This window comes from Malus domestica, chromosome 09, assembly GCF_042453785.1.
Source record: "Malus domestica chromosome 09, GDT2T_hap1".
Classification (NCBI taxonomy): domain Eukaryota; kingdom Viridiplantae; phylum Streptophyta; class Magnoliopsida; order Rosales; family Rosaceae; genus Malus; species Malus domestica.
This window is the reverse complement of record NC_091669.1, coordinates 900,529-925,167: the sequence shown is the minus strand read 5'-3', so window position 1 is coordinate 925,167 and position 24,639 is coordinate 900,529. Positions and strand designations below refer to the sequence as shown.

The 24,639-nt window shown below is 38.4% G+C and overlaps 5 protein-coding genes across 5 annotated transcripts; 2 read left to right on the top strand and 3 right to left on the bottom strand.

Moving 5' to 3' along the window:
• Positions 1-3,709: 3,709 nt before the first annotated feature.
• Positions 3,710-7,058, bottom strand: LOC103442156 (cytochrome c1-2, heme protein, mitochondrial). The gene is made up of 8 exons (XM_008380918.4): positions 6,694-7,058; positions 6,198-6,268; positions 5,651-5,865; positions 5,074-5,353; positions 4,918-4,989; positions 4,343-4,459; positions 4,186-4,251; positions 3,710-4,097 (listed from the first exon to the last, which is right to left on the bottom strand). The coding sequence occupies exons 2-8, from the start codon at positions 6,252-6,254 to the stop codon at positions 3,981-3,983; spliced, it is 924 nt and encodes a 307-aa protein (XP_008379140.1). The 5' UTR covers positions 6,255-6,268; positions 6,694-7,058; the 3' UTR covers positions 3,710-3,980.
• Positions 7,059-8,289: 1,231 nt separating this feature from the next.
• LOC103411127 (uncharacterized) lies at positions 8,290-12,189 on the top strand. The gene is made up of 12 exons (XM_008349781.4): positions 8,290-8,934; positions 9,059-9,134; positions 9,244-9,449; positions 9,553-9,639; positions 9,723-9,815; positions 9,983-10,137; positions 10,240-10,324; positions 10,416-10,502; positions 10,585-10,704; positions 11,000-11,101; positions 11,183-11,354; positions 11,809-12,189. Exons 1-11 carry the CDS (start codon positions 8,563-8,565, stop codon positions 11,348-11,350), a joined length of 1,551 nt encoding a protein of 516 aa, XP_008348003.1. The 5' UTR covers positions 8,290-8,562; the 3' UTR covers positions 11,351-11,354; positions 11,809-12,189.
• Positions 12,190-12,335: 146 nt separating this feature from the next.
• Positions 12,336-15,537, bottom strand: LOC103411126 (COP9 signalosome complex subunit 3-like). Its single transcript, XM_008349780.4, has 11 exons — positions 15,157-15,537; positions 14,669-14,784; positions 14,335-14,581; positions 14,043-14,100; positions 13,851-13,940; positions 13,653-13,718; positions 13,405-13,494; positions 13,079-13,237; positions 12,873-12,994; positions 12,693-12,765; positions 12,336-12,617 (listed from the first exon to the last, which is right to left on the bottom strand). Exons 1-11 carry the CDS (start codon positions 15,336-15,338, stop codon positions 12,549-12,551), a joined length of 1,272 nt encoding a protein of 423 aa, XP_008348002.2. The 5' UTR covers positions 15,339-15,537; the 3' UTR covers positions 12,336-12,548.
• A 182-nt stretch (positions 15,538-15,719) lies between these two features.
• Positions 15,720-17,471, top strand: LOC103411125 (uncharacterized). The gene is made up of 3 exons (XM_008349779.4): positions 15,720-15,967; positions 16,055-16,404; positions 17,123-17,471. Exons 1-3 carry the CDS (start codon positions 15,720-15,722, stop codon positions 17,281-17,283), a joined length of 759 nt encoding a protein of 252 aa, XP_008348001.3. The 3' UTR covers positions 17,284-17,471.
• Positions 17,472-18,119: 648 nt separating this feature from the next.
• Positions 18,120-23,038, bottom strand: LOC103411301 (sister chromatid cohesion 1 protein 2-like). The gene is made up of 13 exons (XM_029107557.2): positions 22,777-23,038; positions 21,863-22,133; positions 21,739-21,776; positions 21,615-21,658; positions 21,388-21,431; positions 20,590-21,296; positions 20,288-20,393; positions 19,988-20,124; positions 19,545-19,909; positions 19,257-19,293; positions 19,142-19,163; positions 18,910-19,039; positions 18,120-18,746 (listed from the first exon to the last, which is right to left on the bottom strand). Exons 1-13 carry the CDS (start codon positions 22,898-22,900, stop codon positions 18,597-18,599), a joined length of 2,175 nt encoding a protein of 724 aa, XP_028963390.2. The 5' UTR covers positions 22,901-23,038; the 3' UTR covers positions 18,120-18,596.
• Between the last annotated feature and the right edge of the window lie 1,601 nt (positions 23,039-24,639).

Sequence of the window (24,639 nt, the reverse complement as noted above, 5' to 3'; positions counted from 1 at the left end):
CATTTTTATTAGTGATATATCATTTAGTTTACAATTTTAATCTCTAAATTTTAGTCCCTAACCTTTAGCATTACTCATATTATTTTATGTGTCATGATAAACGTTGACTGGGTAATTGGACCAATTGGCATGTCTTATGTATATAAGCTATACTAAAAACAAATACACAATGTTACCAACACATTTATTTTTATTCCCATATAACCTTTTTAATTTTTTACAGTGGGATCTAATAAATTAAAAAAAAATTAATATAAATAAAGTTGGAGTTTCACCGTGAAATTAAGTGACAAATTAAGAGTAGTCTAATTTTTTGTAAGTTCTCGCATGTTTGGTCATACGTGGAGAATTTTAAAGTTTAACATGTGGACAACATAAAAAGTGTGGCGTAAAGCACGTGTGACAGTTAGGCTTCACATATGAGCAAAATTTCTCTAATACCAAGAAGAAAATAGGGGGTTTCACTATAAAACTAATTGATAATTTGAGGAGTACCAAACTTCTCATAAGTCCTTGCATAATTTGGTTATTCATCAATGTATGACAGTATTTTGACGTAAACGTGTTTCATATAAGTTGTTCTCGTATATTAAAAGCGTAATCGAGTTCCATGTTCTGGAGTTGGACCCACATGTTGGCCAACCAGGCATCTGAGGGTGGGAAGCACTCTCACAAAAAGGAGGGACACGTGGAGTTAGGTTAGGGGGAAAGTATCATGTTTTCCAACCGAAGTGGAAATTGAAGTTTCCTACTTTGTGATTGAGAACGTTCGAGAATGTCCACACGTGTACCAAAGAGATTAGCCAAAACAAGTAATATGGCCTTTCAGCACAGTTGAGGAATGTGGGTGACACGGTGGCCCGGAAGTGCGTGAGGTTTGCGGACCAAGGCGTTGGTTTGACAGTACGACTTGATTGGTGGGGTGGTCGGACTGGACCACCTGGCTTTTCCTGCAATTCATGAGCGTATCGACGCGTGGATGGTTTCAAGAGATGACAGTCAGACAAACGCATCACCTTTTGTAAGCCAATGACCTTATATATATATATATATATATATATATATATATATATATATATATATATTTATGAACGGTTATTGATACTCTAAAAATTTTATTCTAAATATATAAAGTTTGAAGTGTAGAATGAGAATTTTGAAGTGTCAATAACAATTTTTTTTTGAACTTGGAAGTACTTAAGAAATGGGAGATCTTAATATGTCGGCTATTATATAATTTTAGGTGTTTATTATGCGACTGTAATGAGATCGGGTGTAGTCGAAATATCCAGAATTTCATATTTTTGTAAGAGTTTAATAGGTGTTTTACGAATGATGTAATTGAAGTATTCTCTACCCAAATATTTGTGGACCGTTCATGGCAGAGTTGGTTATTGGTTGCCTTGACTCTAACAACTTCAAAAACTCAGTGTATGATTGTTGGTGTATTGTATTTGACTCCTATAAACAGTTAGGGCAAACTAAATTACAATCTCCTCCAACTTACTTGTTCCATTTTCTCCTATCATCTTTGTTTTCCTATTCCCTCTTCTTGTATGCGACTTTATTGTGTGCATTATTTGCTCAATTAAATACTTTAGTTGATAAGCCTTAGTAGCCTTCAACATTGCTCCACAATATCCTACAACTACCCTCAGCAAGCCTCCATAGATAATTGTAATTATCGACACATGTTGGCTTAAGTTTTCAGCATATGTAGGGCCAAATTAGCAGATGCCTACTAAATGTTTGACAAAATGGTCTAATAACGGTTTTTTGATTTATATCATGACCTATTATTAAAGAATTACGACTCCACCCCGAGTGGTGTACATATTTCATCGCTCAAAAAAAATTTAGAAAGTAATTTTGGACACCGATTTTCTCCTCATGCAAAACCTTGGTATCTTTGACCTTTATGTTGAAGAAAGCAAAGAAGAACAAAGGAATAGGAACTGAATGTGTACCAAATGTAGACAGACATGTGCATAACTTAGGGACCACTATTTTACTTGTACGAATAAAACGGAGGTGTAAGCACTTGAGATTCATAATTTGTAGGGAACAAATGTTGCCACGTGGGTCTATGACAGATAAGGGTTATGAGTCAGCCTCGATTAGTAGGAGGCAGATTCTCTGTCCTTCCACTTTTCGTGCCTTTTATTTGTATGGTCACGGTTAAAGCATGTCAACATTTTATATTACTATTCATTTTTGTCTTATTATTTCTATAAAAAATTATATATATATATATAAAATATTAATGTGGTTTAACCGTGATCACATAAAACAGAAGGGCACGGAAAGTCCCGATCAGTAATCTCTTGCCGCTGATTCGCCACCAATCCATCTCACATCTCATCCTCATTCCTCACATCTTCTAGAATTTAATATTGGATTGGGCTTTATGGAGACTACGGGCCTGATATAGTTGGGCTACACTTTAGCTTCTTTCTAAATAGAGAGCCCATTTATGGACATTTCCGATTAGCTAACTAGAACATCAAACAAAGTGTCCGGATCTCTCTCACTCGAACAATCTGGATTTTCTGGTCCTTAGGCACCAAACAGTAAGGTTAGGATTAGGGATGGGCAAATACCCATTGGTTATGGATAACCGCGGTTACCCGTCCATTTAAATTAAACGGTTACGGTTATGGGTAACCGTTTAGATAAATAAACGGTTATGGGTATAACCGTTTACCCGCATAATTTAAATTGGTGGTTATGGGTATTAACCACGGTTATAAACTGGTAACCGTTTACCCATTTATTTTATATATGTAAAACTAACACAAATCATGTTCTCGATCGAATAATACTTAGCACTCAATAAATTAGCAAGGAATTCATCGGTCATTCTCTCAATAATACTACTACAGGAATGATGATTCTCATCATCAATGAATTGGCCAAATTAATTTAAATTCCTTGCGGGTAACCGTGAAATTGACAGAAATGTCTTCTAAACAATTTTTGTAACCCAATAATACTTAGCAAATATTATATTTACCTTCATTGGTAACAGTTAAAAATATCATTCGTAAACTATTATTTCAATTATTGGAATGGTATAAGGACTTAAAAAATTAAAATATGGAAATGTATGATGAATGTACCTATAACGGTGTTTAATTGTCAAACAAAAAATTATGACAATTTTTTTTAAATTTTCAAGTTGTTAAAAAACATGTAGATGAGTGAAAAAAGGGTAATAGTAAAAAAAAAAAAAAGATAAACGGGTTAAAAAAAATAAATGGGTAAACGGGTATTAAACGGTTACGGTTAAATAGGAATGCGGTTATGGGTATGGTTAACCGTTTATAAACGGTTATGGATATGGATATAACCGTTTAGGCAATTATCCAATGGGTAAACGGTTACGCGGGTATGAGCATAAACGGTCATAGGTAAATTAACCGCGGTTACCCGCCCGCATAACCATTGCCCATCCCTAGTTAGGATAGGATCCAATTTGGAAACGACAAATCCTTCGTCCAAATAATGCATTACCACATAGAGAAAAAACTCACACAAAACAACGGATTATTAGATCCAGACGCTATGTGACGGTGAACCAATTCTATGCAAGTCTTTCGCTCAACTTTTGGTATTATTTGTTACTTGGGCGTTGCACCAAAACAAAAAAATAAAAAAAATTGTCTTCAATCTAGAAAATGGAACAATATCTACCGGTACACATGAAGACTAACTGTAATCCAACGAGTAGAATTCGGCACTTGAAGAAAATTTAATCAAAATTCACATGCCCAAGCAAGGAAAAAAAAAAATTCCTTGTGTATGGAGTAGCTTATTCTCTCTTAAAACGACATTCCTAGGGTCACTCCATCACCAATTTCGGATTCGAGCCAATTTGACATGGAAGAAACGAAAGACTTTGATTACAATGTGAAAAAAAAATATTTCCAAAACAGGTCCTCCCAGAAGCAAAACATTGAAAGAAACCAAAGTAAGGCGGCTTAGTTGACAACGTCGAGAACCAGCTTGCGGGACTTGAGAACTGACCACTTCAAGCGCCGGTAGTATGCAGCTTGAAGTAGCGCCAGAGAGAGAACAAAGATCCATTTGAATCCCATCTGCATTTTCAAGGCTCATCGTGTCAGGATTTAAATAGTTTCAGGCTTTCAGCATTGTCAATGAGGGAAATTGCATAATGAAACTTACGAGTTTCCTCTCTTCCATTTCTGGTTCCGCGGCCCATGTCAAGAATGACACAACATCTTTCCCCATCTGCAACATAGCAATATTCGATTAGTTTGAGCAACCATTCAGAAATAAGATTCGCACGTAATATATACAGATACTTTAACCATAAACCAACCTGAGCCTCAGTTGCAGGAGTACCATCTTCGTACTCAACAGCACCATCATTAAGCATTTTAGGCATAGCAATTGCTCCCCCAGGAAAGTACGGATTATAGTGCAGGCCATCTCGGATCTACAGAGACCAGAGAACATTTTGCAGTTGATAAGAATTAGAGGACATCACCTCCATTTCAAAGAACCACAAATTCGCAAACTCCATACACAAACATAATTCTCAGTAGGTGGAACTAAGCACCAGATTGAAGTTCACCGTTCAAATCTAATCTAATCTAATTACAACACTGATTGATGCAAACACCAGACACTCACCGCCAAACAACAAATTAGCAACGACAACAGCACAACACAACAGGGACCAGGGGCCCAACAAACATACGAAATGTTATTTCCATTTTAGTCATAACTCAGAAATAGATGGGTATTAGTTGGCTTCGTAAATAGCCATATATACATTTTGCCATAGTTCTACAAAATCAGGATAGTGCAAATTCATATAAACATGTAAGCCTTCTTTCTTTTTCATGACATCGACAATTTTTTTTTCAGAATAAATTTAAGAATAGAAGTTACCTGAACACCAGCTGGAGGATCACGGTAACCGGTGAGAAGGGCAAATACATAATTCTGACCATTGTGACGAGCCTGCAAGGATATGGGTGAGATATTTCCAGGGGAAATACCAAAATACAAATCAATAAGAATTTATTAGCAGAAGACTGAGAGCACCTTTGTAATAAGACTCAAATCAGGAGGATATGCTCCACCATTAGCAAACCTAGCTGCCTGCTCATTTGCATATGGCTGCGGGAATCGATCACTAAGTTTACCAGGGCGAGTAAACAACTCACCCTCGTCGTTAGGCCCATCTGTTACCTCAATCTCAGCAGCCATAGCCTTTGTCTCCTCTTCGGTATAAGCAACACCCACCAAATCACGGTAGGATATTAAAGACATGGAATGGCAGGATGCACAGACTTGTGTGTAAACCTGATGACCACGACGAATCCTGCAAGTAGAAAAAATTGAACTTCAACCATCAACGACCCACATCATGATATAACATTTCAGATACAATAAATATGGGATTCTTGCTTGAGGGGTACCAGAGTGTAGGGTAAAATCTGAAGGCTAGAGATATAAACCAAAATGTTTGGCAAAAACCAACGGAGCTCAAAATATTATAAGACTTGACACCTTTAAGCTTCGGTTGCATCAAGTAAAAAACAACTTCTATTCACAAGAAATAAATAATCGAAAAGAGACGCACACACACACACAGAGCATGGATTCTGTTTTAACTCACGAAGCATGATCATATGAGCTAAGGATTCCTGCATGAGGCCAGGGGTAGTTTGGGCTCTCTAATCCGTGTTCAGCCTCATCTGCAGATGCAACAGTTGCAAAACTTAACAGTCCTGAAACACCTGCTCCAAGGAGCGCAAGTGCTCTGAGGGACCTTGCCCCAGCAGAGCCAGCATCATCTTTCTTATGTATTAGAGAAGCCAACAATGGAGAGGCCTGCAATTAAGTGGCATACAAAAACCATTATTATGCTAATCTAGAACTAAGATTTACGATATTTCCACGAGAAAAAAGGTAAAGAGAGACTTTAGTTAGAGACGGAGTTACTAACATAAATGATTGATTTCCTTCTTTCAACAAATGTAAATGGAAATGGCATTTACTTTAAAAAGCATACATAACTCACAAATGAAAGTTAAACTAACATAATCCTAACAATTTCTGGATGCTACCATAAATTTCCAATTAAGTAATGTAGAGCATCACGACGGGAAACGTTGAATGCCGAAGAAAACATAAAGGACAACGATGCGGGACGAAGATCTTACAGTAGATTGAGAATGAAGCTTCCTCCTCAATAACTGGTGGATCGCTCCTCCAGCCATTTCAGTCAATATTCCTGTCAATTACCGAAATCCCAAAACATAAATAAACTTGCACAACTCGTTTGCTCAAATTAAACCTCCAATTGAACAATGGAACTGCGCATACTAACAAAATAACGATTACAAAAACGAAATATAATTCTACAACAATTCAAAGAACATATAATTTAAAAAAAAAAATTGGAAACAAACAATCATAAAGTTCAAATTTTGACCGCAGTAACAGTTAAAATTTGGATTGGAACAATCATAAAGTTCAAATTTTGACGGCAGAAATAGTTGAAATTTGGATTGGAACGATCACAGATAAACAGACACGAACCCTAAGTCGGAAGGGGAGCACAGATCTGGGGAGGCATCAGAAATGGAGAGGGAGAGAGAGAGAGAGAGAGAGAGAGAGAGAGAGAGAGAGAGAGAGAGGGATTGAATAGGAACTCACAGTGGGAAAGCGACGTCGTCTGAGATAGAACGGTCAAGGAGCTGCCGGAGCTCGGAGATCGAAATGAAGGGGGAGAAGCAGCAACCGAGGAGGAGGACCTTAAGAACTGTTCCTTCGTTCGCCGTATGCGAGAGAAAATGTGGGACTACGCCTTTTACCACACGCCCCTCTCTCTCTCTCTCTCTCTCTCTCGTTGTAGCCTGATAGAATCGTGGGCCAATGGTGGGCTGAATAGCCCACGTGTGGGACCCGGCGGCTTCTGTTTATGGGCCGGGCTTTTACGGTAATCCGCGGTTAAAAACCGCGCCACGGTTTCCTGTGTTTTCGGCCGCAAGCCATGGTTTCTTTTGAGGGACCGTCGTTTTCGAATTATTATTGTGCTTTCATGGTTTGTGATTGTGATGAACAAAATCATATAATTAATTTTAAGAAAAACAAAAACTTAAGGGTTTGTTTGGTATTATACTTTAATCCAACTTTTTAAACTCAAAAATAATTTTCAAGTTTTAGATCTTAAAAACTTGTTGAGTATGACTATTTTAAAAAACTGAACTCAATATTAACTCAAAAATATAGTCTATTATTTAAAAACATAAAAAGTGAGTTTTTTCAGAGTTTTTAAACTTAAACTCTCTTATTTATGTTCTATCTCTCTTTTCTTCTTTCTCTCTCCTCTTTTTTTTTTACCTTTTTTGTCTCTCGTCCAATCCGTTATCTTCATTCTCTTGATTCTTTCTCTCACTCATCTTCCTCTCTATCTTATCCGATCCTCTTCTTTCTTTTTCCTTCAATGATCTCTTACTTTCTTTCATTCTCTCTTCTCTTTCTCCCTCTCCTGCGACCCCTTCTTTTTAGATTTCTTTATCTAGTTTAAGTAAGATTTAAAAAATTTAAATCACAAACCAATTAAGTTTTCAAGTTTTAAAGAAAATTGTTTTCAATAAATGTTTTAAGAAATGATAAAAAAAAATTCAAATAGGATTACAAGCAGGTTCTAAGATTTTCAAATATTGGGCTTGAAAGTTGGACTGGACCTATGCATATGGTTCATAGTGGGCTTATTATGGATGGGGCTGTTAGGGCCCATGAACGTTGCTGGTAAGGAGTCAAATATGGTGTCGACAAATCATGAGATGATAAAAACTTGTGTAGATGTGCTTAGATCCGTTAGTTGGGTCATACTTCATCTCTAAATGTGAGAATTGTCTTTGATAAATAAAAAAAATAAAAAATAACAGCTAATGTCTTAGAAGTTGGCAACATGACAATGTGACATTAAAATTTCTCTATGTCCATCCTCTGACTGCCTCATCAAAAGATGGTCGGACCACCTGATGAGATGATGTCACATGCGCAATTTACTTTTTAGCTAGGCGCCCACTAACAACATATCGACATGTAAATAGTCGAGAGGGAAACGACTTTAACTTATGTTTGTTTCAAGAGTAATGGTAGACAAACTTTTTAAATCAAAAATTTAAATTGTATTACGTTTCATCAATAAAAAATAAGTACGTTAATAAAAAATTAAGCACTAATTCAATAATCAGTAATCATGTTATATTATTTACAAAATTATATTTAAAATTTGATCTCTTTAATATTACTGTTTTAATAAATAAACACTGAATATCAGAAAATAATAAATAAAATAATTAAAATGTTTGTTCATCATGTATCATCCTATAAAATGTTCCCAGCTGTGAGCTGTGAGAGTGAGTCCACACAACACCACCACCAACGCCAAACAGTATCTTTTCCCTCCAATCGGATTTACGCTGCCAAATTCCGCGCTCTTATCCCTCCCAATCCCCCCTCACTCCCTCTCTCTCTCTCCCCGTGAATTTTTCAAATCCCCGACCCTCCGCCATGGAGCTCACTCCTCCGCCCCACCGTTGCATTTGGTCCTCGCCGATTCGTTCGTCCTGCTCCTCGCACCGCCCTCTCCTCGTTTCAATTTCGCCTCGGAAGACCAAGCTCCTTAGGTCCGTACCTTCTTTCAGATCGATTCGCCGGAGAAATTTGTGCTCCGCCTCCAGCTCCGAGACGTTGGTTGGGTCGCGGAAGGAGGACGGCGGCAAGGAGATTCAGGTGGTGAGCAAGAAAGACGAGGAGGAAGACTTGAAATCTTGGATGCACAAGAACGGCCTGCCTCCTTGCAAGGTCGTGCTCAAGGACAAACCTTCCTACGACGAGAAGCTCCGGCCCATTCATTACGTAGCTGCCAGCGAAGATCTTGAGGTGATGAGACTCTCAATTTTCCATTTCTGTAAAGTAATTCATAAAGTTCATTGGGTTTTAGTTCTTTGAGTTTCTTGGTGATGGGTTTTGATTTTTGTGTTCTTTGAATTGTTGTGATTGCTAGGTTGGTGATGTCGCATTTTCGGTGCCGGATTCTTTAGTTGTGACTCTCAAGAGAGTGTTGGGGAACGAAACAATCGGTAATGTGCAGTTTGTTGTTCAATTTCTCGACTTTTCTAATGAATGTTCATAGTCAATGGGGATATGCAGGCATACGTTAATGTGCATTATGCGTGTTTTATTCTGCAGCTGAATTATTAACTACGAACAAATTATCGGAATTGGCATGCTTGGCATTGTATCTGATGTATGAGAAGAAACAAGGAAAGAAATCATTTTGGTATCCCTATATAAGAGAGCTCGATCGTCAGCGAGGGAGGGGTCAATTAGCGGTGGAATCGCCCCTTTTATGGTCAGAAGCTGAACTGGCCTATCTTACAGGCAGCCCCACAAAGGTATCTTATGCTACGATCACTGTACATCCAAGTTTAAGTAAGTTATGAAATTCTTCAGTATTTCATAATGTTCTTACCCTACATTCTTGTGATGATGAATCAGGCTGACGTTCGTGCAAGGGCCGAAGGAATTAAAAGAGAATATAATGAGCTTGACACTGTCTGGTTTATGGCTGGTTCCCTATTTCAGGTATCACTCAAGTGTATTTGACTGGCACTAGTGTTGTATCCAATTATATGGACTCAAATTTTCTTCATTATTTCATTTTGCAGCAATACCCATATGACATTCCCACAGAGGCCTTCCCATTTGAGATATTCAAACAAGCTTTTGTTGCAGTTCAGTCGTGTGTTGTGCATTTGCAGGTAACTTCCTCATTCTATCGGCAATATGTTTTCTTGTTACACTTAACCAACTCAAGATAAGAAAAGGGTATACGTATTTTCTTAAGTGCCCCATGTCTCCTCTTTGTGCCATGCATTTGTAATCAAGCCATCTGGATTTCTTACATTTTTTTCCCTTTCCGACGCAGAAAGTTAGTTTGGCTCAAAGATTTGCGTTGGTTCCTCTTGGGCCCCCATTGTTAGCTTACGGAAGCAACTGTAGAGCAATGTTGACAGCTGTTGATGGTGCTGTTCAACTAGTGGTTGATCGGCCATATAAAGCAGGGGAGTCTATTGTTGTGTGGTACGTTATTTGAATTTTTCAAGGTTATGTAGCTACAGCGTGGCCTTATCATGTTACTTCCATGTAGAAACCATAAAAATGTAATTTTGTAAAATATTATAGGTGTGGACCACAGCCTAATTCAAAGTTGCTTATAAACTATGGTTTTGTTGATGAAGATAATCCTTATGACCGTTTGGTGGTTGAGGTAAATACTGGACAATTTCATAAGCTTGCTGGTTCTGTTCATGTCAAATGTGTATGTGTTTGAAATATCCCATATGTCCTATGTGTTCCAGGCAGCTTTGAACACTGAGGATCCACAATATCAAGATAAAAGAATGGTTGCTCAAAGAAATGGAAAATTATCAGTACAAACTTTTCAGGTGTGTACTTAAAACTATTTCCCTTAAGAAAGTTATAACACGATGTTCTACATTAGTCTTTAATCTGCCTCATTGCTTTCAGGTATATGTGGGAAAGGAAAAGGAAACGGTCTTCGATATGCTTCCCTATCTGCGACTGGGCTATGTTTCAGATCCTTCAGAGATGCAGTCTGTTATCTCTTCTCAAGGTCCAATTTGTGCAGTAAGTTAACTTTTATGTTAAGAGCAAAGTGATTTTCATCAGTAGAATTTGATGGCACTACACCATAAGAGACTGAAGCGTAGAACATTTGGGGACCTTGTTAAGGTTTAATAAACATTCTAAAGGTTGTTATCGTCAAGTTATCTGGCACGTGGTTGTTGATATATACTATGCCTATGATTGTATGGAATTCAAAATTATTCGATTAACTGGTGAATATGTCTCTTGTCTTTAATGAAGCCAAAAAATTAATGGTGATAAATGATGTTGACTGCTGGATGTTATAAACTTATAGGTGAGTCCTTGTATGGAACGAGCGGTGTTGGACCAACTTGCTGATTATTTTAGGACACGGCTGGCTGGCTATCCAACTACATTGAGCGAAGATGATTCTTTGGTAATCTTGGCTCTGTCAAATTAGTAGTGGTACCAGGTTATTGCTAGCTGAATGAAAATTAATATTCTCACTCTTGTGCAGTTGGCAGATGCTAATTTGAATCCAAAGAAGCGAGTTGCTACTCGGCTTGTTAGGTTAGAAAAGAAAATGCTCCATGCATGCCTGAAGGTGGTGGTTGATTTGATAGGCCAGTTACCAGACGACACTGTATCACCATGCCCAGCTCCCTATGCCCCCTCGTTGAAATAAAAAGGTGCGCGTGTTGCTTATTGGTTCAAATGGGAGAACGTAATCCAGTTAAGCTGAAGGAATTTTATGAATCTGTTGGGATACGGGAAAGAAAGAGAGTGCGTAGGAACGAATGTCACTCAGAATCTTAAAAGCAGTGGTCTTTTTTAAAAGATATCTGAAAAATGAATGTCTTTGGTTAAATTATTTTGGAATGAACAATCTGAATCTGCAACCAAACCTAAAACACTAAATCTTCTGTTAGAGTTGTATCTTTCCGCTGCATAACATATGATGTCTTGTTGTCTTCAGAACCAATCATTATTTGTGTTATTTCCCTTGATAAGATTTTACCGCGTTTGGTCCGTTTGCATCTGGATCTTTAATGGTAATTTCTGATTGTTAACAGAATAGAAAAGTTTCATAGTTGAACGAATGCATCCTACTAAGTTCCTTTCCAAAACTATTTATCTTTGCAGATGGATCGAAGGAAGCGGGCAACGCATAGGGCAACCAAGGAGAACTGGAAAATGTCTCCGGCTCCATCAGGCATCAAAGAGGAGAGAATCAGGCATTCTTTTTCAGTAACATGTAAATTCCTTCCCACTTGTTTGTCAGCATACAATATAATCCGTCCCGACACTCTCCATCGTACATTCTCCCGAATTCATTTTCTTCCTCCCTCAGATGAATGGGGTGCCGGAAAAAAGAAACGAAAGGAAATGAAAATGATATGAAGGATGAATGCCTTGATGATTTTGGTAGCTAATGTAATCTTTGGTCGTTCTCTGTAAATGTGAATCGGGACGACCAGACTCTTAATCCGTTTGTGTTCAATGTACATTACTTTGTTCGGAATACGCATAACCCTTCTCGTAGAAGCTTGCTCTGCCTCCGCCATTTTAGTCGAATATCTGCGTTGATTGTCGAAAAACCGATATAAATCGTAGGTTGTAACTCATACATCAAAACTTGATTGTTGAGTTCTCGCAAAATCGTTCATGGATGATCAAAAGAAAAGCTAATATAAAGCATGTTCAAAACTGGTTCTATAACTAGACAGTAGCCAGAGATATCTACTTCTCATCCGGGAGAAAATGACCGAAAATTTTCCATCTCTTTGCAAAATAAGGAGCCAAAAAAACAATTCAATGCTGCAGCATGTTTGTTCATCGCCATTCTCAACTTCAAGTCGATATGTTGGGTGAACCTGCTTAATTCATATGTTAAACTTCTGAGGAACGCCATCATAATCATCGAAGTCAAATCTCTGCCGCTCTCTTCCAGTCTGAACATATATGCAGGTATTAGTTTGATTGACGAACTAGCTAGTTCAGTATCACCACGGAAGCAATTCACTCACCTTTGATAGGAACAAAGGATCAGTTGAGATGTTTTCATCAATAGCAGTCAGCTTCCTTGACAGAGCCATTATCCTGGATGACGAGGGGAACCGCATTTAAAATGGAAAAAAGCACACCACCTCTCCCGCAGACAAAAGAAAAGAACAATGCGAAATTTAATTGACATTCGGGCAATTTACCTCTGTATTGATGAGTCAATGTGTTCAATCATGTGACAGGTTTTATATTGCTCAGGATCCTCAAGAAATCTAACCATTCCATCCTTCTGGTTGATTGTTGCGAATATCTGACCATCTTCAATCTATACTTTGGTAAAAGAGAACATTAGGGTACAATACAAAAGATTTGTAATACCGATACTTTATTGCTGCTAATTTTGATTTACCATTTGTAGCACATGCATTTCTGCTTCCTTAGCGCTGTTTAGTTGAACGCTGTTGGCTATATCTTGAAGGGAAAGAGTCAAGTATGTCTGAGTCAGTCTCTGAATGTTTCGCTTATACTGGGAAGATAATACCTGCTTCACCAGTCCAAGATTGTTGTCCTAGAGAAAAACACAATTCGAAAGCCAAATTAAGAAGGTTGAAGAATTCAAGTCAGAGACTTGTAGGTTACAGAGGAATCATGTTGCATCCACTTTTTCTTTGACACCATGGATACGACATACGAATAAAGGAAAAACAACAGGATGAAAACATTATAAGAACTCACATTTTCATACTTTTCCTTGTGTCTGTCAACCATTGCCTCCAAATGTACAATTTTTCCGCTGACATAGCAGTGCGCCAATTCAATGTAGGGCTGCTCGAAAGGGAGTTAAAAAAACCAAATAAAGTCATCGGAGCTGGTAAGTTTAAATGCTAGCCTACTATGGAATGCTTGATTATATCAGGATTCAAATAAAGCAATCCATTAAAGAAAATACATGCAGCAAAGAGCAGCGCTCAACTTTGCATTACCTGACAATAGTTTTTTAGATTCCTCTGACATACTGAGGAGGTGTATTTAGGGAGACTGGTGCAGAACTATCACCACGAAAAGAACAATCATCAAATTATCCTCAAACAAATTTACAGCACAAACAGATGAACTTGTCAAGTCAAAACCGAGTCAAATTAAATGTCAAGGTAGATGGATCTATAAGAAGAAAGGCATACATTCCAATTGTGAATGAGTGAAACCAATATATGCTTTTTGTACGCTTCAACAGCTATTGCATTAAAAGAAGTCATTGGTGATGTTACAACCTGGAAAATATGATTTGCAATTAGAATGGACAAGTAAATCAAACTTCATAAAGAACATAATTTGAAGAGTATAAGAAGGTAAACTGAATATAGATCACAGACATTGTGAAGAAGCTCCAATGCTTTGCGAAAACGCTTTTGTCCGATGCATATCATCCCCCTACAATGATGTCAAAAGTGAAATAGTGTCAAAAATTTCCTTAGCAACACAACACCCCCCCCCCCTAAAAAAAAGATTAAAGAATTAAGAAGGAGCAAAACATGTCAAATATGTCAAACGAAGCAAGGACACTTCCAAGAAGAAAATGAAAGTAATTTCCTCAATAATTAAAAACAGCTAACTCAAGTGAAAGCAAACTGAAACAAAGATAACACTGTTGAAAGAGCAACCGACCCGTAATAGCAATAGAGAAAAAGATCCCTTGGCTGATCAACCTCAAATATGTCATCATCTAAAACGGAATATCCAACTTTATAGGATTTTGACAACAAACAAAGCAGAAGAAACTCTGGATGCAAAGAAGTCAAATGTTCTGAGGAGGTCTGAATTTTCCGAATAGCTGTCAGCATCGGTGCCACCCCCCGCAGTGGTGCTTCAAGAAGCATAACATGATCTTTGAACCTCTTGCAAACAGATATGACTGCAAACCAAACAAATCCACAGAAAGAGGAATGAAATATGCCGTTTAACGTTTACGCAAATCAAATAAAAGAGTAAACATGAATACATTTATCAGGTTGCAAACGAATCTGCTCCGCAACACAGGAGTTGATAAATCTAGCAATGGGCAGGACCAACGCACTCGCCTGCTCTTTTGAAATCGAACCAGATGAGCATGCCTCCCTGTCACCACATTCACAAACCCATGATACTGTCAATTTCCACCAAATTTTCAAATGCTGGTGACTAGCAACCAGGCGGAATCTTAAACAAATGAACCGCACACTATACATGTTTTCGACAATCAAATTTGTGAACACAATTGCAATTTTCAAGCACTGCCAGAATTCTTAATGCAAATTATGTAATATCAAATTAAAAGATGTGTCTGAATTCTTTTACTCGATCACCATCGCTCCCACATCCCCCAACAATCAAACCCTAGCACATTGCGAACGACGCCGTCTGACCACACCCTAGGGCATCCAATACTGAAAACGAAAAATACACATAAAATTCGAAAACGAGGAGTGTCAGAGTGACGAAGAGGCTCACAGGATGTAGAGGTATCCGAGAGAGTGCGTGGCGGGGTCGAGCTGGTCGAGAACGGGAAGCAACCGAGTCGACTCGGCGTAGAGTGACTCCTGCGCTTGCTTCAGAAGGACGTGGAGGTGCGAGATGTCGCCGGAGCTCGACAGCCCTTGGATGTTCGTTACCAGAGATTGCATGGCTTCCATGGCTTCCGGTCAAGTTTCCGATTTCTGAGAATCCGGGAGCGGAAACGAGAGAGAAAGCTTCGGGAGCTAGCTCTGGTTTTTGGTTGCGTGTGTGCGTGTTATACGAGTTGATAAAAAACACGATCAACTAAGCCCATTAAAATGGGCTGTAGGCCCAGTAAAGAAAACAATGTCCATTTGTTGGGCCCATAATAAAAGTTGGCCCAAAGTGAAGGATCTCTCTCTCTCTCTCTCTCTCACTCTCACTGGATCTTTCACTCTCGCCCTCGCTTCTCTTTCTCACTCCTAAATTGGACGACGCCATTGACAACCAGAGGAATCAATTTTGAGCTTTTCTTCTCTTCTTGCTGTTTGAGGCGAATACCAGAGAGAGAGAGAGAAATGGCGGACTATCACTTTGTGTACAAGGATGTGGAGGGAGCATCGACCCAGTGGGACGACATACAGAGAAAGCTCGGGAACCTTCCGGCGAAGCCACCGCCGTTCAAGCCGCCGAAGTTCACACCAGCTCAGGACGAAGCCTCCCTTCCCAAAGACAAGTCCTGGATCGATGAAAAATCCGAACAGGACCTCGAAGACCTCGAGGACAATCCCGATCTCGATGACGATCGCTTCCTCGAAGAATACAGGTCCTTACAGTTCAATTTTTTTACAGAATTACTGCTTAATTTACTTGCAATTGAAACCGTAAATGTGAAGAATTGGATGTTGGACAGGAAGAAGAGGCTGGCGGAGCTGAGAGAAGCAGCCAAAGTTGCGAGGTTCGGATCGGTGGTGCCGATTTCGGGATCGGATTTCGTGCGGGAGGTGTCGCAGGCGCCGCCGGATGTGTGGGTGGTGGTGATTCTGTACAAAGAAGGAATCCCCGAGTGCGGGGTTTTGATGCAGTGTTTGGAAGATTTGGCGACCAAATATCCGGCTACGAAATTCGTCAAGATAATATCGACGGACTGCATTCCGAACTACCCTGATCGGAATGTTCCGACTGTTTTAGTGTACAACAGTGGGAATGTCAAAGCTAATTACGTCGGCTTGCAGAGCTTCGGCCGCAGATGCACACCTGAAGGTATTTCATTTATGCTTTATTTATACAAAGCGATAATTATTTAAAAGGAAACTGAGAAATGGTTTGAATTTAACGATTTGAATAAAATAAAGAGACAAGTGAATACTATCAGATTGACTTTTTAGTTTAAAAATGTGATTTTTTGTCAAAGCGAACAGTACTAGAAGGTTTTCGTTAAAGTTTCCTTATTTAAAACTAATCTAAATTGCGGGGAGGGGATTCAGACTCAATTTCATAGGGAAACACATTCGCTCGAGCTAATGTAGTTACACTCATGTCTGCAATGAAATTTTAAGCTTTTTAGTTAACATATGGTTCGTTTGGAAGTGTTTTTAAAATCTAAAAGCGGTTTTAGTGTTTTTTGAGAACGAAAATCTATTTCAATAAAAACGTTTTCAGTTATTTTAAAAGCACTTGTAAACGAGCCATAACGTGTATATAGAACACAAATTATTGTGGGAAGTGGATTCAAGTTAACATGGACCGTGAGGAAGTGGAGTTTTTCATTTTGATAAAACGACATTGTAATCTACTCTGATCTACGGGGAGGGGGATTCGAACTTGGGTGATGGTGCGGGTACACCACAAGTTGTGGCCTTCTGCTGCGATATGAGATCGTTTTGGTTTGGATCCCACAGATGATTGTATGCTGAGGTCTTAATGCGAGCCACTTAAAACTCTTTTGAATAAATCTTTCTGTGCTCTGCTGAAATATCAGGTGTGGCATTACTTCTGTGCCAATCAGATCCTGTACTTAATGATGGCCTGAGCGGAAATGATCGGTCGAGGCAAGCTGTGATCGACGGAGTTCGCAAGAGGTTTATAGAGAAGGTTGTGACAGAGCATGAAGATGTTGACGATGGATCCTCGAGCGATTAGAACCTTGGTAACTTTATTTTGGGTTTCTGTAAGAGTTTGCGTTTAGATTGGAATCAGATGACTTGTTTTTTCTTCTTTTTTGTTCTAGTACGGCGGTTCTGGTTTCTCATTGCTTGTGAAAGATAATGTAGATTTGCTCATCAACACATTATACACGCCTCCATGAATTTGAGTTTTGAGATTTGTGACGCGGGGTAGATTAAATCAAACTCATCCAACAGCAGAGCAGTCGACTTGTTTGAAAACAAAATTGTGGCAAGTGATTTATATATCCGTAGAATTCAAAAACCGCAACAATACCCAAAAAGATTATTGCTGGACGAAAACAAGAACTTAAAATTATGACCCGGCGAACACCATCAAACATTGTTATAGCAAAAGTGTTACTCCAAAGAGTTTATGACCTTTTTTTTTTTGGTCGAATATGACATGTTTACTTACCTAAAATTAACAATTACTTCGTTCCTTGTGGTTCTCTAATTCCAAATCTTAGAACGCGTTTTTACTTTTTAAATAATTAAAAGCGCTTTTAGATAAAATATTTTTAGATCCAAAAGCACATTAGGTGTTTTACTTCTTGTAGAAAACATTTTAAGTATTTTTTTTTAAATTCACTTACAATTTTACCAAAAATTGATTCCAAAAATATTTTCACCAAAATGGTTGAAATGAAAACATATTCAAGCAAGTATTTCTTCTTATTCCTTCTCCGCTCATCTTTAATATTATTTGTTGTTTTTATTTATTTATTTAATTTGATGGTAAAAAATTTAATATAAAATATGCGGGAGGCTGAAAATAGTACTTAACCAAAATATTTCTAGGATCAAGCATGGTTCGAACCGGTTCAAATTATGGCTACAACCTTTCTGACTGGGCCCGGTTTGGACCGAATTGGTAAATGGGTTTACAGAATTGGAGATTCAACAAAAATAAGCTCCACGGTGGTTGCTGAGAGTCTTTGAAACTTGAATCAACAATGGCTAAACCTTTCGAAAAAACACCGAAATGTACGAAGCATGGATACGGATACGGATATAGGGATACAATACGACACGACATGGCAAATATTCTAAATGTAGGATACGCGTATCCATCGTGTCAAATTCGTGTCCATCAACCAAGATAGGTGTCGGATGAGTATCCGTGAGTATCGGGCAACTATCGTATCCGATCAAGTATCGGATACGGGCTACAGAACCAAACAGAAGTATCCGTGCATCGTAGCGTACAACTAATAAACTTGCTGCAAAGGAGACCATACGACTACGAAAACTAGCGCCGTCTACAATTTACGCAGGACGATCCGAACGCTATGCACGCACGTACATAGTTTCTGAGGTGCCTCTGTTGACCATATCGTCATCTACCCACGTTTTGTCCCGTTTCGGACGTTTTGAGATCAGTATATCACCATAGGAAACATCTTGCTTCACATTCACATACCCTTGAGTCTTCAACACCTGCAGAAAAAGAAAAGACAATGACGTGCTGCACAAGGTTTTGCATCGGCATGTTTGAAAGTTGCAATTTCGGTTCATGAATTCTAAAACAACTAAAATGAAGCTGGCTCGTGGACGTAGTTAAACGAAGATTCTACACCATATCAGCGCAGAAAGATCGTACCAGTAGCTCGTAAAACAGCCTTGCAGTTTCTTTCTTTGTTCCTCCTTTCGAAACCTCCAACAAGTTCACTTCCTCCTTTCCTCCATTTTTACAATTTGGAAAGCGTCTATGCAAGCACCTTGCGACCAGTCTGTATGCACAAAGTTTAACATGTTGAAGAAAAAATTGTACAAAGAATGAATAACCCTGACATTTATGCCAAAAAGAGTTTCAGGGGGCCGATCCACCATACCTGGTTCTCCCAGACAATCCCTCTGCAACAAAAAAAAAATGGTTTCGAGATTCAGTTAGTGAGAAAAATATACAAGTAGAAGCTTAGCTTAATGAAAACAATTTGAGACTCCCACCCAGTTGCGGGTTGACTCCTTCGGATGAATCAATGTCCTGGGGCAAGATAGAAATAACAAAGTTAGGAAAAATAAGGAACAACGAAAGATACAAACTGGTTCAATTCTGGAACCACATGAGAAGCAACTTAATAACGTGTAGCGGCATCAACATCCTACATGCTCATTTCAGACCTTTAGTTTGGTATGTGCGAGCTTGTTACGTGCGCTAAAGATGTTTAGTACCACAAATAGAAAGGTTTAGCGAGATGGCTAGGCGGTATGCAAACGCAATCATTATTACTATACCTCATTCAACAAATTAAAATCATGTTCCTGATCCCTGTCCAGAAATGGTACTTCTTCTGCATATCCAGATGGGGCAGGTTGCTCCCTGCTGCCCAGGGGTGGCTCCTCTTTCTCTCTCTCTCCAAATGTCTCAGGTGTTAAGATTTCCATGTCAACAGCGTCAGGGCTCTTTGGAGTCCCAAATGATTTCACTGATTGTGAGCGAAGAACGGGTGTTTCTGGTGCAATTTCTACTTGCTCTGACTTAACACCACTTGGAGATTCTGGCGCATGTAACTTTTCTGGAGGGGCAACTGGTTCGGCTGGTGCTGTAATCTTTAATTTCGTTTTGCAGAAGATGGATCTAAGTTCTCGCGAAACAGCAGCTGAAACTATATGGTTAGCAACGGTTCCACGAGGACCAGGACTGATGAAACATAAAGTGAATAATGATAGAAAATTACCAGGTATCAATGGCTCCGAGAAATCATGGCAAAGATTTGCAATTCGACTGGCTTTCCAGATAGCAAGGGCAGTTTGAGGAACTTTCTTTCTTTTAGAAACCAAGTCACTTGCATCATTTATGCTTTTCCTGATTACCCTGTGAAATTTTTTGTTGCAAATTTACATTCCGCGGTCAACTTATAATCCATTAAAACATAGCCAAAGCATCCTGAACGATTTTATCATGAACGATTTTATCAATACACAAAACAGAAACACTTCAACTAACACATGTAAAGGGGAAGTAAACCGTTGCGTACTCATTAGGCAGGACTATCATATCATCCATGACACATTTTCTTTTCCTAGAAAATCGAGCAAACTCCTTAGAAGCTGGTGTATGAATAACCATAAACTTTGGTGCACCTGCATTAGGAGAAATTATTTCAGACAAACTTGTTAAGAACGCGAGAAAGCTTTAATTTCGCATATATTGCAAAGCATAAGATGGAATTTAGAAAAGTGACAGGCCACGCAAAATAACGTCCAATTGTGTATGTTAGGGTGCAAAATAAGCCCTTTACCACAGACGTATAAAACTAAGGAATTGACAATGTTGTACCTGCATCGGGGATTTTGACACCAGGAGTTCCATCACATGAAACAGAGAGAGGATCTCGATCTTCTTGCATGATAATTTGACGTTCTTTACTATCCGGTGAAATCATCTCGGGTAATTTTTTTGGCTCTCCATCGTTATGATTTGCTTGACCAGATGAACAAACAAGTCCTTGAGGTTGCTTCGCCCCATTAAATGTATCAATGTCCATGTACTCTTCTTGAGAAACTGTACAACTCTGCAACTTTTCCATGCCAGCTTCTACGGTGATTAGATTATGGTCTTGTACTATATTTGGACATGTCTGACTTTCTGGTTGTACCAAATCTGGTTCCATAATCTCCTCCCGATCAATTTGATGACCTTCACTGGATGATTTAACATGGTGGGAAGGTTCTCTCTCAGTCCCATCGAATGTCTCAAGGTTCAAACCTTCGTGAGACAACCTAAGGTCTTGAAGCTTTTCCCCCGGGTTTGCTTGTCCTCGAATAGCAACATCAGAAAGTGCTACATTAGTTTCTTGACCTTCACCAGATGGTTTAACTTGTCTTGGAGGTTCGTCCTCAACTCTAAAAGTTGTTTCTAGGTCAGCGCATTCTTCTTGATAGAACATCTTCTCTTGAAACTTCGCCACAACTGCCGCTGACTTGGTTCCACTACTCGATGCTCTTAGCTCCGTGTCAAAACCCAACCAGTGAGACGAAAGTACACTGAAATAAGACATACCTGTCAAACATAAGATAAAAGGAAAATATTGCAAAACTAATCTAGAATTTGAGCATCTGGAAAGATTGTACATACTCTTTGGCTGGGGTGTCACAGGCACCAAATTCCTCGTAATCATGCTGCGCAAACACAAACGCAGTCATATATGCATGTTCGCAATACAAATTAATCAAACCTATGAAAATGCTTATGAGGAAATTTGGAAATCATTAAGAACTAATTGTTACACGAAAATGAACGGCTTGAAAAAGAAACGTGAATAACATCGAAGTTTAAAGACGAAGAATGATCAAGTGACGTACCATTTCTGAATAAAATTGTCCTCTTCCATTCCCCTGCGCACTATCTGTTTCATATCATGCTGAATCATGTAAAACTGTACAAATAAGACCAAGTAAAATAGTATTCGAGACCGCAGATTAATACCTTTCATTGTGATTTCTTCATCAGCCACCATATTGCCTCTGTGAATTAATCGAAAAACACATGTTAAATACGAGTACTAAATACAGGAATATCCTCACACAGTTTTATAAGTTACACAGCTTACCCACTGACATCTTCAATTTCAAGGATCCCCAGATCGAAAGCATCAAGTTCAAACCTATCAGGTAGCGTAACAGCGTAATAAGGTGCACGCAGCTTATCTGCGTCTGCATTCTTTTTTGTACTGACTACAAATTTGTTGATTTTAACCAGCACTTCACTGCAGTCATCATACAGATATTCAACTTTCTTAGAGTATATTCGAACGACGCCAAGAAGAAGGTATGCCAGTACCCTGTATGCAACAGCATCCCACTCATCCTGCAAAATTTCATCTGCGGCAACAGAATCCGGTTTCAGGACAATCCAGGCTTAATGCTGAATAACATGCATGATTTTTCCCAACACTAAACCTGATAAACTCGAAGCGAATGTCCTCAACCCTTATGAATGTAACACTTTAAAAGGACAGAATCCCATCCGAAAACTACCACTCTAAATAAACATGATCGAGTTGAAATAATACTTTTACTTAAGATTATGTAATCTGTTAGTCTTTCAAGTTCTGTTTCAAAATCCCAGATATCATATCCACTTCTCCTTGCATTACCAAAACCCGAAACGCAAGTAAGACTGTCCAAGAAGCAATTTGCAATTTTCTTTTCGCCAATAAGTGATTCGGTTTCTTCTAGCGAAAGACTTTGCGCAAAAGCATTCTAGAATTTATACAATCGACCCCACTTAATGGGATACGGCTTTTGTTGTTGGAAAATTTTCTGGTAACTTCTGTTTCGAAATTTTCTGTAATTTCTCCAAACAACAAAAATTACTACAGCAATAAAATTTTCCCAGATGGTTGATAACAGAAGTTAGTGGAAAACCCAGAAACCAGATAACAAAACTGATCAACGTCAATGCAAATATGCATAATTAAGCACCAAAATATGAGAAGAGAGAAAGAGAAGAGAGGAAACGAACCGATGGAGGAGGAGATGTCGGTCTGGTTGACCTGCGACCTCTTGAGCTTTTTGAACGAGTAGGCGGCAACCCAAATGCCGCCCAACGGCCCTTTTCTCGACAGCAGGCGCTGCGAGTAGAACATCGTCGCCTTTGAAAAGCTTGAAGCCTTTCACTCTCTGCGATTGGTTAGTGTGCTCGCTTCTCTTCAGAGTCGGAGATCGAAGGAGAAAGAAAAAAAAACAGAGGAATGCGGTTATGTCAGCAACCTGCTAACAAATGTAAGTGCGGGCCACGGAGGGAGGGAGGGAGTTAAAAGACAAGAAACGGTCGACTGGTGGTGTAGTGTGCCTTGCAAGTCTCAGACCGAAAAGAAAAAAAACAAATTAGCAAAATCTTTTTTATTTTCAAAATTAAATGTTAAATTAGTGACAAAAAAATATTTAATCACATTTACCCATTTTGCGCAGTCACAGTGGTTAGAATAGATGTCTTCGCTCCAAAACACGCGAGTTTAGATTCTACTTTTTAACGTTTCCATAATCTGAATTAATTTAAAATAGAGTAGTACTTAAACAAAAGAATAAAATTAAAATGCCAATTAGTTAGGAATGCATTTTTGCTCACCACCATTTAGTGTGATGTATGCTCACCACCCTATTTATTACCGTTAGATGAGTTTGAATATTGAGATTTGTGTTTATCCACTACACGAATCTCGAAATTCAAACTCATCTAACAGTAATAATTAGGATAGTGAGCATACATCACACTAAATCATGATAATGAATCGCCTAAAAACAAAAATACATAAATGATGGGCAGCCAAATTTGCATGAGATACCATTTTTATTGCAAATACATAAATGATATTCCTAAAAACAAAAATACATAAATGATAAAAGGGAAAGAAATTGGTAGGGTGTAAATTGAATTACTATATTTAAAATAAAATAAAAAAGTTTAAAGAAAAATATCTGAATTTGGAAACAAAAAGTTAAAACTTTATGCTAAAATGGGAAAAGACAGAAGAACGCCAGGACCAAGAAGATAATTTGATATTTTGCTTTAAAGTGCCTACTACGTGTCATTCCACCATCCAACTTTAACCACCCGACCAATCATTGAAAAACCAAGACCTGCATTTTTTGTGCGCTGACCTCAAATTTCGAAGAGCAAACTTACTAGTTACGACTTACAACAGTGGTTTTCGGTACTAAACGCCCCGTTTGTTTCACCTCCTCGGCTAGGATTATAAGATCATCTCTAACCAAACGTTAGCTTTATAGTCTGGCAAGAAATTATATTTTAATAAATAATACTATATTATATTTTATATCATCTCCAACCGAGGAGACCAAAAAGTTATAGACCAAACATAGCTATTTGACAAAAAACCATCTTCAACCGAAGGGGCCAAGGGGCCATAGACCAAACATAATTTATTATTTTATTTTAATTAATATGGTTAATTAAATTAAATTACCATATTAAAATAAGGTTTTTTTTATTGTCACTTGTCGTTAAATGAATAAGCTTCTGGATTTCTTATCTTTATATGATCTCAATAATTTTTTTGGATATGATTTCGAGTGACACGTGGCTCTAACGTTAGTAACTCTCCATATTTCTTATCTTTATGTAATCTCAATAATTTTTCGGATAAGATTTCGAGTGGCACGTGTCGCTATAGTAAGTAACTCTCCATATTTTTTATTTTTATGTAATCTTAGTAATTTTTCGAATAGGATTTCGTGTGCCATGTGTTGAGATGTAATTGGTTGTGCAAATTTTAGATAGGATTCTTATCTACGTGACACTTCTTATCTTTAGCTTTCAATGTTGTAAGAATGGTGTAGGTATTTATAAGAAAAAAAATTAGAT

What these genes read in the sequence shown, in the direction of transcription:
- LOC103411126 (XM_008349780.4), bottom strand. Translation starts at nt 15,338, where the DNA reads ATGGAAGCCATGCAATCTCTGGTAACGAACATCCAAGGGCTGTCGAGC. An exon ending in ATCTAAAAAACTATTGTCAG is followed by an intron (nt 13,495 to 13,652) that starts GTAATGCAAAGT and finishes CCTTTCGAGCAG; the next exon opens with CCCTACATTGAATTGGCGCA. An exon ending in ATTGACTCATCAATACAGAG is followed by an intron (nt 12,766 to 12,872) that starts GTAAATTGCCCG and finishes CTCGTCATCCAG; the next exon opens with GATAATGGCTCTGTCAAGGA.
- LOC103411301 (XM_029107557.2), bottom strand. Translation starts at nt 22,900, where the DNA reads ATGTTCTACTCGCAGCGCCTGCTGTCGAGAAAAGGGCCGTTGGGCGGC. An exon ending in TGAAGAAATCACAATGAAAG is followed by an intron (nt 21,659 to 21,738) that starts GTATTAATCTGC and finishes GATATGAAACAG; the next exon opens with ATAGTGCGCAGGGGAATGGA. An exon ending in ATGATAGTCCTGCCTAATGA is followed by an intron (nt 20,125 to 20,287) that starts GTACGCAACGGT and finishes AAAATTTCACAG; the next exon opens with GGTAATCAGGAAAAGCATAA.
- LOC103411127 (XM_008349781.4), top strand. Translation starts at nt 8,563, where the DNA reads ATGGAGCTCACTCCTCCGCCCCACCGTTGCATTTGGTCCTCGCCGATT. An exon ending in TTACAGGCAGCCCCACAAAG is followed by an intron (nt 9,450 to 9,552) that starts GTATCTTATGCT and finishes ATGATGAATCAG; the next exon opens with GCTGACGTTCGTGCAAGGGC. An exon ending in TGGCTGGTTCCCTATTTCAG is followed by an intron (nt 9,640 to 9,722) that starts GTATCACTCAAG and finishes TTCATTTTGCAG; the next exon opens with CAATACCCATATGACATTCC.
- LOC103411125 (XM_008349779.4), top strand. Translation starts at nt 15,720, where the DNA reads ATGGCGGACTATCACTTTGTGTACAAGGATGTGGAGGGAGCATCGACC. An exon ending in CGCTTCCTCGAAGAATACAG is followed by an intron (nt 15,968 to 16,054) that starts GTCCTTACAGTT and finishes GATGTTGGACAG; the next exon opens with GAAGAAGAGGCTGGCGGAGC. An exon ending in CCGCAGATGCACACCTGAAG is followed by an intron (nt 16,405 to 17,122) that starts GTATTTCATTTA and finishes CTGAAATATCAG; the next exon opens with GTGTGGCATTACTTCTGTGC.
- LOC103442156 (XM_008380918.4), bottom strand. Translation starts at nt 6,254, where the DNA reads ATGGCTGGAGGAGCGATCCACCAGTTATTGAGGAGGAAGCTTCATTCT. An exon ending in AGCTTCATTCTCAATCTACT is followed by an intron (nt 5,866 to 6,197) that starts GTAAGATCTTCG and finishes ACTTAATTGCAG; the next exon opens with GCCTCTCCATTGTTGGCTTC. An exon ending in AAATGGAAGAGAGGAAACTC is followed by an intron (nt 4,098 to 4,185) that starts GTAAGTTTCATT and finishes TTGAAAATGCAG; the next exon opens with ATGGGATTCAAATGGATCTT.